At 29.5% G+C, this 13,181-nt stretch overlaps 3 protein-coding genes across 4 annotated transcripts; 1 reads left to right on the top strand and 2 right to left on the bottom strand.

The window, feature by feature from the left end:
* The first annotated feature begins 3,053 nt into the window (after window positions 1-3,053).
* On the top strand, window positions 3,054-5,195 carry LOC109804446 (LEAF RUST 10 DISEASE-RESISTANCE LOCUS RECEPTOR-LIKE PROTEIN KINASE-like 2.7). Of its 2 annotated transcripts, none has more exons than XM_083064774.1 (3): window positions 3,054-4,085; window positions 4,781-4,825; window positions 4,902-5,195. In XM_083064774.1, the coding sequence occupies exons 1-3, from the start codon at window positions 3,242-3,244 to the stop codon at window positions 5,054-5,056; spliced, it is 1,044 nt and encodes a 347-aa protein (XP_082920900.1). In that variant the 5' UTR covers window positions 3,054-3,241; the 3' UTR covers window positions 5,057-5,195. The 2 variants fall into 2 exon arrangements, with proteins under 2 accessions (XP_082920900.1, XP_020221861.1); XM_020366272.3 differs by having other exon boundaries at window positions 3,074-4,085; window positions 4,929-5,195.
* Window positions 5,196-5,390: 195 nt separating this feature from the next.
* On the bottom strand, window positions 5,391-7,215 carry LOC109804459 (putative pectate lyase 2). Its single transcript, XM_020366289.3, has 4 exons — window positions 6,388-7,215; window positions 6,125-6,228; window positions 5,903-6,041; window positions 5,391-5,813 (listed from the first exon to the last, which is right to left on the bottom strand). Exons 1-4 carry the CDS (start codon window positions 7,063-7,065, stop codon window positions 5,595-5,597), a joined length of 1,140 nt encoding a protein of 379 aa, XP_020221878.2. The 5' UTR covers window positions 7,066-7,215; the 3' UTR covers window positions 5,391-5,594.
* A 3,437-nt stretch (window positions 7,216-10,652) lies between these two features.
* On the bottom strand, window positions 10,653-12,858 carry LOC109803839 (putative pectate lyase 2). The gene is made up of 4 exons (XM_020365513.3): window positions 11,836-12,858; window positions 11,288-11,391; window positions 11,059-11,197; window positions 10,653-10,957 (listed from the first exon to the last, which is right to left on the bottom strand). Exons 1-4 carry the CDS (start codon window positions 12,565-12,567, stop codon window positions 10,739-10,741), a joined length of 1,194 nt encoding a protein of 397 aa, XP_020221102.1. The 5' UTR covers window positions 12,568-12,858; the 3' UTR covers window positions 10,653-10,738.
* Between the last annotated feature and the right edge of the window lie 323 nt (window positions 12,859-13,181).

Here is a 13,181-nt window from a genome sequence, read left to right as displayed (position 1 = left end):
AATTTTTTAAGTTATTAAAAAGTGAAGTTTAAATAAAAAATTATAAAAGTGTGGATTGTTTATAGATCTCATCATTAAAGCAAAATTTGTAAAATTTAATGTGAGTTTCTTAAGAATAATGTAACATGATGGATCTCATTAAAAATAAAATAAAATTTTTAATAAATTACTTATAATAACCACAATAAGAGATGCTCTTACAATTATTATTGGCTTGAATGCACGTCTACCTCCTACAAGATTGACAAATAAAATCAATTTTATTGAGGACTAGAGTTATATTTAAATATTTAATTTTACATAATACAAAATAATCATTATATCTGCAAACTTATCTGTTGTTTAATTAATGTTAGTTTTAAAAATAATAAAAAAATACAATCAATTGAAATTTTGTGAAATTGAAATTTTAAAAAGTGAATTGATTTAAATAAAATATGCAGTCAAATTTTAAAAAAATCACGATTCAATCAATTCATTTTAAAATATTACGAGCTCAAATTGATTGAATTGTGATTTTTTAAAATTTATACAAATTGACCAATAAAGTGTGATACTTGAGCTTGATGGTGCTTGGACCCAACCAGAGCCCAAGTCCAATTCAGCTAAACGCAATGGAACAGGTTTGTAAATAAATAAGTTTAGACTCATTATGGCAAAGGATCTTGAAAGAAAAAAAAAAATCAGATGACGAGAACTCAATTGCTATTAGACAGAAAACTAGGTTTTGATGTTTTAAGTAAGAGGCCCAACATTTCTTTCTTGTTCTGGGGAATCAGTTTGTTGGGCCTGATTCCAGTTGATTTGGTACTAGGATTAAGGTTAATGATATATATATCTTTTTTTTTCCCTAGTTTTTACATATACCATCATATTTTTTTTCTAATTTCTCACATATTTCAATGAGTAATTTTAGTTCTCTCAATTTTTATATTATTTTCTTATTTTCTCACCTCTTTCACTTTTTCACATGCACCCAAATTATAAAATTGGTAGGCGACAAAATTGTAGTTACATGTAACTTCTTCAATAATTTTTATCAAACTAGACACACATTTTTACTTCTATCACTTTCTTTCCTTTCACTCCTTCAAAAACCTTAACATTAAGTTTAGTGTTATGAAAAAGATATTTTTGCTATTCTAAAGTACTATGCAGATAGTGAAATCAGTGAGAAAATTGAAAGAGGAAGGAAAAAAATAATATAAAATTAAAAAAATTAAAATTACCTACCAAAATAGGTGAGAGTGAAGAAAAATTAAAGAAATACATGTAAAAATATTAAAAATTGTTAAATTAAATATTAGGAGTGTAAAATTAAAAACTAAAAATTAAAAATCTTTTAAGAATTTAATTATTTTTTTAAAAAAGGGGTGTACTTATTAAAAAAAAGGAGGTGTATATATCATGATCCTAGGATTAATAGTTTAATACCATTGGACTCAGACACGCCGGTGGTCACTTTCTGTCCAACCTTTTATTTTTATTTTTTTATCAATAAAAATTACAACAATAATGATAAAAAATGATATCTAAGCGTTGATATGAGTAGTTCAACCTTTTATTTAAATGAAGAAAACGAGAATATATAATTTATAAAGTAGCATTACTTTTAAAAGAACTAGACAATAAATATGTGCAATTACAAATTTACAATGCATGATAATAATTCAAGGATAAAATGAGTCGAGACTAAAAATTAATATTGTCTTCTCTTTATATTTTACTCGTGCAAAAGAGATATTATATGTGTTTCTATATATTCATAAAAATAAAAGATAAACTATTCGAGATTAAATGTATTTAGATTACTAAAATGACATATGTGGGAATCGCGTTCTAAACGTCGAGTTAAGACAACTCATTAATATATAATAATTGATAAGGATGTGTTATTTATAAAATAATTTATATAAAATATATTTTTATATTTACTTTTCTCCAACACAATATTTATTATATTTTTATTTATATATTTTAATTATAAATTTTGTTGTAGTATTAGATTACTTTCTCTTCTTATGTTAAAATATAGAGTAAATTATGTTTCTTTTCTTGGAGATATAAGAGTATTATATTGCTTTTTTCTTTTATATCAAAATATACAATTTAGTTGATTTAACTTAATATTGTTATTGAACTATATTCATATTTATTCTGTTCAATAATTCATATCATCAAATTTTAATGATTTAAAGTTCTTAATGCATAAATTAAGTCTGCAAATTTTAAAAAAATTTAGAAACTATTTAATAGTTCATTTCATTAATTCAAATAAACGTATAATCATAAAAATATTTTATACATTAATTTGAATTAATAAATGAACTATCAAATAATTTTATATATTTTTTAAAAAATTTGCAAACTTAATTTATATTTTAAAAAATTTTAATTCTAACAGTTAAATAATTAAAATTTAATGTAAAATATAAATTATTAAACAAAATAAATTTAAGTAGAATTATTCCTATAATACTTAGTACTAGTTAAGATTAGAGAGCTTCACATGTTTTCCACCGTAGAAAATATCGGAACGGTCAAATTTATTTATTTTTAAAGAATTAGACATAGTGTAGTTTCACAAGATTTTTTTTTTTTTTAAATTGTATACAAAATATAAGATAGGTTGAACAAACTTATGTTTTCAATAAACACTCACTAAAAAAATTAAATAACTAAAATTTTGTTATAAACTAAAGCTAATTTATATTTTACAATTTATAAACAAGATTAGAAAAATATATAAATATTACGTTATTTTGATCGAACAGAACTTGCATCAAAAGATTCAAAACTCTCAGACAAGATCTAAGTTTCCAACTTTGTAAAGTAGATGAGAATTTTTGGGAGAGTATATACATTCCACTAAAGATATAGTCAGTCAATCAGTTCCACGAAACCCATAAATACTTTGCCCTGTAACACAATAACAAAATAAATATAATTAAATTCAACACTAGGATGTAATTGATTTTATCTGGATTTATTTTCTTCACTGAAAACGAGAGAGCAGAGAGAGAGAGACATTAATCATTACATCCTCCTGTAATCCTCTCCCTCTCTCCATATTCCCTCATCAGCTTAACAAAGCAGAAAGCAAAAGGAGAACAAATACATTGATGAAAGAAATGAAAAGAGAATATATATATGAAAAGCAAAAGAAGACTATAAAAGCAACACACTTCACCCATATTATTCCTTGTTTCTTCCACACTCTCCTATACGCTATACATAAACTATGGTACCTAGTATGATGTGTTTGCTTGTGAGCCACAACAACCCGAATCACACAATGTCATTACTACTCATTCAACTCATCCTCTCATCATCAATTCTCAGTCTCACAACCTCTCAAATTAGCACATGCAGAACATCCTGCGGCGACATCCCCATCAAATACCCATTCGGCATCGACGACGGATGCGGAAGCCCATACTACAGACACATTCTGGCATGTTCTTCAGAGAACAAGCTCGAGCTGAGAACCCCTTCAGGGAGATACCCAGTTCGGAACCTAAGCTACGCAGATCCTCACGTTGTGGTGACTGATCCCTTCATGTGGACCTGCGAGGACGGTGAGAAGTTTCGTCCCACGAGGCCCTTCAGTTTGGACACGAGCACACACTTCAAGCTATCTCCACAGAACGAGTACATGTTCTTCAACTGCAGCGAAGATGACGTCATCATTCAGCCCAAGCCCATGTTCTGCGAGCACTTTCCCGAACACTGTGACTCGTCGTGTGACAGTGCTAGCTACCTTTGCAGGCACTTGCCCGGGTGCTCCTTTGCGCTCCCTCGTAGTACTTGTTGCTCTTACTATCCTAAAGCCACCGAGTCCTTGAGGTTGATGCTCAAGTATTGTGCTAGCTATGCTAGCGTTTATTGGAGGAACGTCGGTGCTCCTATGCCTTATGATCAAGTTCCTGAGTATGGGATCAGGGTTGACTTTGACATCCCGGTCACCACGCGCTGCCTTCAGTGTCAGGATCCGTTGAAAGGTGGTGGCACTTGTGGCTTTGACACGCAGAACCAGAGTTTCATGTGTCTCTGTAAGGATGGAAACTCCACTACTCATTGTAGAGGTATGTTCATGTTCAATACATTCTCCTACTTGAGATTAAAGTAATCATTTGGTCTTTTTCTTACAAAAAAAAATTATTATATATAATTCACAACTACCAAATATAATAGTCCTCATTGATCTATACATTACATGTTACCGAAATCTTCAATTCAAGTGAAAGAATTAATAAAACTTGGTCATGTATATATGGTGTGGAGATAGTTCAAGAGTATGATAATCTTAGAAGACCTAAACAAATAATTTTTCCTTCCAGGACCCATTTAAAATTTAAATTTAGTCTTGTAGATGTTAAAAATCTCTAATAATTTTTCCTTCAAGTGACCCGTTTAAAATTTAGTCTTATAGATATTAAAAACCTCATATTTGACTAGTGATATAATTAAAATAGAAATTACATGAATTAGTTGCAATTCTTACATTTTTGAAACGATGAGTTAAACTTAAGATGATATTAAAATTTATTCTAATATTGTACACCCTTATCACTTATTACACATAGGCTATTGCTGTTCATTTGTTAGTGTTTCCTGAATTTTAGTCTCTAAAAAACTCTAATATACGCTCTTATATGAACTAAAACTAAAATGGGTAGTTTAACTTCTACATAGGTGGCTAATAAAAAAGATGACTTGGTCTCTATCCCCAATAGTTTCAATTGGGAAGGTGTGTAACAGGCTATTGTTTGTTTGGCAGATTATGATATCGCAAGGCACAGTAGAAGGGTCCATGTAATCGCAGGTGAGAGAATATAAAATAACGTTCATATAGACGCAAGTTTTTGAAGTGGATGATTAGGCTCCGCTCATGTTTGTAGTTGTGTGTGCTGGAATTGTGGCTGCAGGGACAGTCTCTGCCGTTTCCGTTGCGGGTGTGTTTGGAATTGGAGCTGCTGTTTGGTACTTGAAGAAAGTGAGAGCTAAAGCACCAGTCACGTGTGGAGTTCAAAGTAACGAAAATAGACTATTCTGAAGACGACCAAATGATGTTAACCATACATACACATCTTCCTTTTGTTACTTTTTTTATTGTGTTTACTTATTTATACGACAGTAATGCAAAGTCATAGAGTTGAATCCCAATTTTTTCGAGCTTGATATTGTCTTCTTTATTAATGTCGGCTTGTATTTTATGTATAGTTTATAGTTTATTAGAAAGAAAGCACTTCGCTGCAGGAGAATCATATCTTTCACACTTTTTTTGACTGCAATCCTTAAGAAACGAATCTTTCATCATATTGCTGCGAAGCAGTTAATTAGTCTTGTACTTATATACGTGCCTTCAGAGTTCAGAAAATATTAAGTACTCCTGCATCACCAAGTATTCATGTTCCAAGCTAACTATTAATACATGACGACTTCTTAAGTTTTTCAATTTGAAAGAAAATAGTAAAAACACTTTACATATCATATAAAATCAATTTGATACATGCTTCTAAAGGGCTTCGGGAATCAGTCAACACAAGAAGAAAAAAAAAAACGAGAGAGAAAGATTCAAATGCAAGACAAAACTAACACGCTTTACCAACAACACAAGTCAGGGGACCTGCATTGAGAGTTATTGCCGGCACCAGGGAAGCAGGTGTAGCAGTAAAAAATTGAGAGGGTGAATAATTTGGAGCACAACTTCCATACCCAGATGGAACAAAATAAGCACCGTTTAGGAATGCATCCTTAGAAGATCTCCATTTCCAATTCGTCAATTTTCCCTTCTTTTCCCTCTTGGTAATCTGTCATCCAAGAAACCAACATAAAATGTATTACTACGTATTAATGGGTGGGGTGTTTCATTTGACTCTGATTGTATTTTTTTCCTTACCTGTTTTGCAGCAGGGTTATTTGGAGCTATGTAGTAGTTTCCTTCACTTAAAATGGTTGGGTTAGAACTGCCACCGATGGCATACATTTTCCACCCATCATATTTGTTGTTTACAACATGGGCATAACCAAATCTTACCCTGCATGCTTACAAATTAAACAAGTTAATATGTTATTTTTCCCACCTATTCCAAGAAAATTAATTCTATAAAATCACTCTCACCTTGGCATCCTTTCAATTAGGCCACTAGCAAATCGGTTGAAGACTATTGTTACTTTCATTATTTTATCTTCTGTATATTCGTCACTGTGCCCTAGTAGCATAACCTGCAGAGAAGGGTGTACATATTGGATATTGGTAACTGATTTTTGTCACGGGATCATAATCCATAATAAAAAGATACTCCATATATAAATGAAGGGGGTGATGGTATTGCAATTTGCAAGCTAGTTAGGAGGAATGAATTAAGAACTTATTTTGCTTACTTTGTCATGCTGGGTGAAGTAATTGTTAGAAATGGTAATAGCAGTTGAGGCATGAATAACATCAATCAAGCCATCAGCACAACGAGCCAAAAAGCAATGATCAATCCAAACATTTGAGGAGGCAAAGACACTAATGCCATCCCCATCAGAGCCTAGACGATGGCCAACATGAGATGGTGTACTCCTCACAAGGCCAGCCTTGCTTGGTTCACAATCATGGATGCTAATGCCATGTATGATGACATGGCTAACACCTTGTATAGTAATGCATGGCCCATTTCCTATCTCAACTTTAGCACCTCTTCCATCAATGGTCTTGTAGCTATTCATTATAAGCTCATTGTTGAGCCTAATAACCATATCTTTGGCAAAAATGATCCAAAGGGGCTGTGTTTGGATCACACCATAACGAAGTGTGCCAGGTTTTGGGCTTATAGGGTCATCAGAGGGATCTCTGACTTTATATATGGCTCCATACTTGCCCCCTATAGCATCATTGCCAAAGCCTATTGCACAATCAGCCAAGGCTTGGCGATTTGATGCCCAATTTGACTTGGCCCGCCAGCATGAGTCTATCTTATTTAGGACAACACTCTCTTTTGAATAGGCATTGATGCGGGTAGAAGCAAGGTGTAGTATGAAGCATGAAAGGAAGAGGAGTGAGGGAGAGGTGGCCATGCTTGTGGTTGAGGTAACCAATGGATGAGTTCATTTAATAGATGTTTGATGAGGTTGTGCACACAATTAGGGGATTGACTTCTAATTTCTTTGCTTTTGTTAAATATGAGCTAACAAAAACGTGGATGCACGAGCTTAGCTTGCTAATTTGACTTGCCATAACTTCACTCAAGTATACGGAAAATGTAAATAGATACACAATGACGTATATTTTAAATTTGAGTAATACACTAAATAATTTCTAAACAAGTGTTGTTCAATGTATTACCATACAATATTGCACTTTTATTTATTTATATAATGATCACAAAAAAAATAATCTCTTATCACTAGCTATGCAGGCCAACTTTAGTGAATACAAAATAGATAAAAACCAATTAATTTAGTTCCTAAATTTGATGATCATTATCACCACTATTCTACTTTTAGAGATTCATAAATGAGTAAACAGTGATCTCTACCTTTAGAGATTCATAAATGAGTAAACACTAACCTCTGAATTTTAAAGTGTTATCATTTTAGTTCACGAAATTAAAATATTTTTAAATAAGTCTTTAGAATGTTAAAAAAGTCATCAAATTTATTTTCTTATTATTATTTGGGTCCCTAAATATATATATATATATATATATATATATATATATATATTATTCTAATCACATTCTTTTTTTGAGTTTTGGGTTAATATGGTTGTGAATTTGTACTTTTAGAGATTTTTTTTAACTTATTTGTTTTGGAGACTATGATATGATTGCACCCTACAAAATTTATGGGTCAATTTGAATATTTATTCACTTATTAATTTTTTAGTTTACAAATTAAAAAAAATATTAAACCAACCAAGTATACAATTGTTATGTATTTACAAGTATATCAATTAACGTAATAATAAAAAGGACAAAAATTCAAATACCAAATTCACAAAAACTTGAGTTTATAGTTATTTAATATTATATTCATACCAAACAATCAAATTACTAAGCCATTAAGATTATTCAAAAAGAAAATTTTAAACGTAATAAAATAATAATGAAACAATAAATTTTAAATTTAATTAATAATAAAAGCAGTCAAGGATTTACGTGTGTAAATAATAATGTAATTAAAATTTAAACATATTTTTCATGTATATAAAATAAGTGAATTTCACCTTTAGTTCTTGATTTTTTTTATATATTTGTTTTAATTTTTTTAAATTTGTAAATATTATTTTTTAGTCTTTGTAATATAATTAAGTTTTAAATATATTTTTACCTTTTGGTTCCTGAATTTTTTTCTCTCTATTTTTTTAAAAAATTTGTAAATATTATTTCTATTCTTTGTAATATATTTTTGGCATTATAAAATAGGTAGATTTTGATTTTGGTCCTATAACATATATATATATATATATATATATATATATATATATATATATATATATATATTTATCTCTCTAAAATATAAAATCATGATAATTTTAACAAAATTTAAAATAATAACTTTTAATGACTGAATTAAATGACATACTAATCATCATCCAAATTTAATATATACAATTAGTTGCAATTAAATATAAATGATTTATGTAAATATTGAAATGGATTTTCTTAAAATAATTTTTGTAAAATTTTTATAATATTAATTTATTTGAAATCTTTGATAAATATTAATTAATATAATTAGTATTTCATTAAGTTAATATATATATATATATAAAGATATAATTTTTTAATTATTTTATTAATAAAAATATACGTATACCTTTATATACGTTATTTTAAAAAAAGAAATTTATAATTAATATCATGAAAAATTTTAATATTTTACTATACCTTTATAGTTCTAATATTAATATTAAATGAATTTTATTGACGTAAATTTAGTATAAAAAATCATGAGAATTTTTTATTTATATTCTTTTAAAAATATACATAATTATTTGCATTAATTTAAAACTGTTTATAATTAATAACTATTATAACAAATTGTTTATTATAATTTATATCATGTCATTACAGTTTATTATGTTAATAATTTTTTTTATATATTTATGTGAATTTTATAGAAAAATTTGGTGAAAAGTAATATATCAAAAAGTTGTAATAAATTTTTATTTTTTATGTGCATTTTTTATTTTAATTTATTTTAAAATCATCAATAACTAATAAATTAATGTAATTAATATTTTATTCCACAGTTACAGTCTGTTATATTAATATTAGAATATTATATATATATATATATTACTTTTACTTTAAAATTGTAATAATTTAAAATTATTATAATTAATTTTGATTATACTGTTACAGTTTTTTTTTGTTTTTTTATATTTTTTATATTAATGTCTTATTATATCATATAATTACATAAACAATAAAATTTTATTTTATTTTATAACACTTGTATATAAAAATATACTAGAGGGAAGCTTTGTAGTTATAATATTTTATTGGAGGGAACTATTAAGGGGAAGTAAAAATAAATGTTTGTTTTTTTTAATTATTTTCTGTAACTGTTTATTTTATATTATTACAGAAATGTAATAATGATTAATAATTAATTTATAATATTTATTTATCTTTTTAATTATTTTTAATTGTAGTTTTTTTTAATAATATTATGAAAATCTAATAATGATTAATAATTATTAAAATATTTTTATCCAAAATTTTTCTTTTATTTTGATATATTTTCTTTGATTTATATATTTCTTTTTAAAAAATATTTTGAGTAGCAGTTTTTGTAAATTTATTTATTTTAATTATTTTCAATAGTAGTTTAGGTTATAATAATATTAATTTATATATAAAAATATTTAGGAGAGAGTTATCGGAGGGAATAAATATTTAGGACATATTTATTGGAAGGAAGTTTATTGAAGAAAATGATTATTAGAGAAAAATAAATTGAAGAAAATTATTGAATGGAGTTTTGGAGTGAAAAAGTTATTACCTTTATACTATATAGAGTTTGTAACATCTATTTCTTTAAACCGTGACAGGAAAAATTTGCAATATTTTATAAGTTGAGGAGTCAAAATTTGTAAGAAGAAAATCTTAGATACAAATTTCGCTAGATATTTTAAAAATAAAAAATGCAAGTAAGTCCGAGAAATAAAATTAGCTAGAAGTTCAATCCCTGTGCTAATTACAAATTATATTAGGCCAGTTATACAAACTAGGGTGTTATAATATGTCATATATATTTTGTAACTTAATCCACTATAAAATAACAAGTTAAATAAATTAATTGAGCCGGCACTATCATTATTTTGTGAAGATAGTTGAAAATATATTCAAGCACAAAATCTCGTTAATAAATCTAGTCATATATAATTCCTTTTCTATCAAGTTACGGGTTGTATAAATCATAGCATTATACCGTGTAATATATGGTTCTGTAAGATAATGCTTCAAACTTATTAATGACTTGCGAGACAACTTCCATTATCATTAAACATTTCAATAGTTTACTCTCATAAAACAAAATTAACTAGATATATATATACACATAATTAAGTAATTGTACTTGATGGACACCTAATGAAAAATCCCAGGGTCCTGACGTTATATATCATCACTCATACATATGTTTGTGAAAATGGATTGAATACAATTAATTCTTCTTAATTTCCACGCATAATGCATGCCTTCATGAAACATCTTAAAATAAATAAATAAAATGAAAAACGTTAACAAGCTTTGTCAACAACACAATTGAGTGGCCCTGCATTGAGAGTTAACAAGGGCACCATGGATGCCTGGGCCGCGACAAAAGTTTGAGCAGGTGAATATAATGGAGTGCAACTTCCATACCCTGATGGCACAAAATAAGCACCATTTAAGAATTCATCCCCAAAACTCCTCCATTTCCAATTATTCCACTGTTCACTACTTTCCCTCTTCGTGACCTGCATGTCATCAACCAATGAAATGAACCACCCTTAGTGTATAATTATTACAATGTATGTATGACCTTTGCCCTTTATTTAATTTTGAATTCCTCTCTTACCTGTTTTGCAACAGGATCATCTGAAGCCATAAAATAGTTGCCTTCACTAAGAATGGTAGGGTTGGCGCTGCCACCAATGGCATACATGAGCCACTCCTCATAGCGGTTGTTCACCACATGGGCATAACCAAACCTTACTCTGCATGCATCTCATCAACCAAATAAGTAAATATGAAAATTTTAAGTGATTCATTATCTATATATCCAACCATGCAGTACTCTTAATTACCTTGGCATTCTTTCTATTAAGCCACTGGCAAAGCGGTTGAAAGCTACTGTTACTCTCATTATTCTATCTGCGCTGTATTCATCGCTGTGTCCTAGAAGCATCACCTGCAAAGGAGTGCATTTAGCAAAATTAATCACCAAATCATCTTAAAACAGATGGTTCTTATTCCTTAATATGCGCGCTGGATCTGGAATATATGGTGATGAGAAAATTCGTTTGGCCGGAATAGTGGTTAATTTGTCAAGACTCAAGAGACATGTAGGAATATAAAATCAAATATTCACTAATTTTCTTAATAATTAATTTTTTTCAAAAGAATCTTATTATTTTTTTTAACTATATATATTTTTCTATCATAATACTCAAATTTGGGATCTTATTTAAAAAACTGAATCTAATTATACCTAAATCAATCACATGATTTTTAGTTTGAAGAGCTAATTAAAAATTTGGTAATAATTCAAGATTTAGTAGTTAATTTAATCCAAAGCATATTATTATGACAAGAAAAAGTTAAAAAAGAGAGAAGCTGTTTTTTTTTTTCTTACTTTGTCATGCTGGGTGAAGTAGTTGTTAGAGATGGTGACAGCAGTTGAGGCATGAATAACATCAATGAGACCATCGGTGCAACGAGCCAAAAAGCAATGGTCAATCCACACATTAGAGGATGCAAATATGCTAATGCCATCTCCATCACACCCTTCACGATACCCAACATGCTCAGGAGTGCTTCTCACCATTCCACCCTTACCCGGTTTACAATCATGAATGCTAATTCCATGTATGATGACATGGCTAACACCTTGTATGGTAATGCAAGGACCATTTGCAATCTCCACGTTGGCACCTCTTCCATCAAAGGTCTTGTAGCTATTCACCATGAGCTCGTTCTTCAGCGTTATAACCATGTCGTTGGAGAAAGTTATCCAAAGGGGTTGTGTTTGGATTGCACCATAGCGGAGTGTGCCAGGTTTTGGGTTTATAGGGTCATCAGAGGGGTCAGTGACTTGGTATATATCTCCAAACTTTCCTCCTAGGGCATCTTTGCCAAAGCCAATTGCACAATCAGCCAAGGATTGGCGGTTAGAAGCCCAATTTGTTTTTGCTCGCCAACATGAGTCTATTGTGTTTATGATAACATTATTGGGGCTCTTGGTGATGTAGCTTGGGATTGGATAGAGGGATTTGAACTCCTTTGTTGAATCTCTATTCGGTGTTAAAGCCAAGGTGGGTACTAGAAAGCATGAGATCAGCACTAGGAGAGTGGTTAAAGTGGCCATGGCTTTAGGTTTGAGTCAGCAAATGGCTAAAAGAGTTATATATATTATATGAGTAGAGAAGGTGGTGCACACGATTGATGAAGGGTGTGCTGTGAAATTGTTTTACTCGTCAAGAATTAATTGATGCACATTGGCTAACAAAACAAAGACGTGGGTCGGTTGACTAGATGATATTGTAATGTATGTATCTTTCCTATTGTTCCGAAACAGCGACCTTAAACTCATTCATGAATCTTGTGTTCATGATTTTAGAATCAAAATGACCAATTCATCAGATGGCATGGGGTTATGTTGCAGGAAAATATAATATTAATAGTTAGTAGTGGACAGTCTTGAATTAAACATGCTCACCATACACAATAAATAAACAAGATATATATCTTTGACAGATTAACATATCTTGAAATTGGTACAAAATCAAATGTAAATTTACTATATTAGGTGCGAAACTTAGTTTAGAGACTTTAAATAACTTTATTAGAAGAACGTGGAGGTGAAAATTTGGGCCGCCAGTCCAAGTTCGGTATGTCAGGGTGTGAAAACTGGTAGATTTGGTCAGCTTGAATTTCTTTTGGGCTACAAATTTTATGGCCCACCTGACTCTGTAATGGGCC

The sequence above is a fragment of the Cajanus cajan genome, chromosome 1 (genome assembly GCF_000230855.2).
Source record: "Cajanus cajan strain Asha chromosome 1, NIPB_CcT2T_4, whole genome shotgun sequence".
NCBI classification, from domain to species: Eukaryota; Viridiplantae; Streptophyta; class Magnoliopsida; order Fabales; family Fabaceae; genus Cajanus; species Cajanus cajan.
The sequence above is the reverse complement of the archived record's forward strand: the minus strand, read 5'-3'. Positions and strand labels throughout refer to the sequence as shown.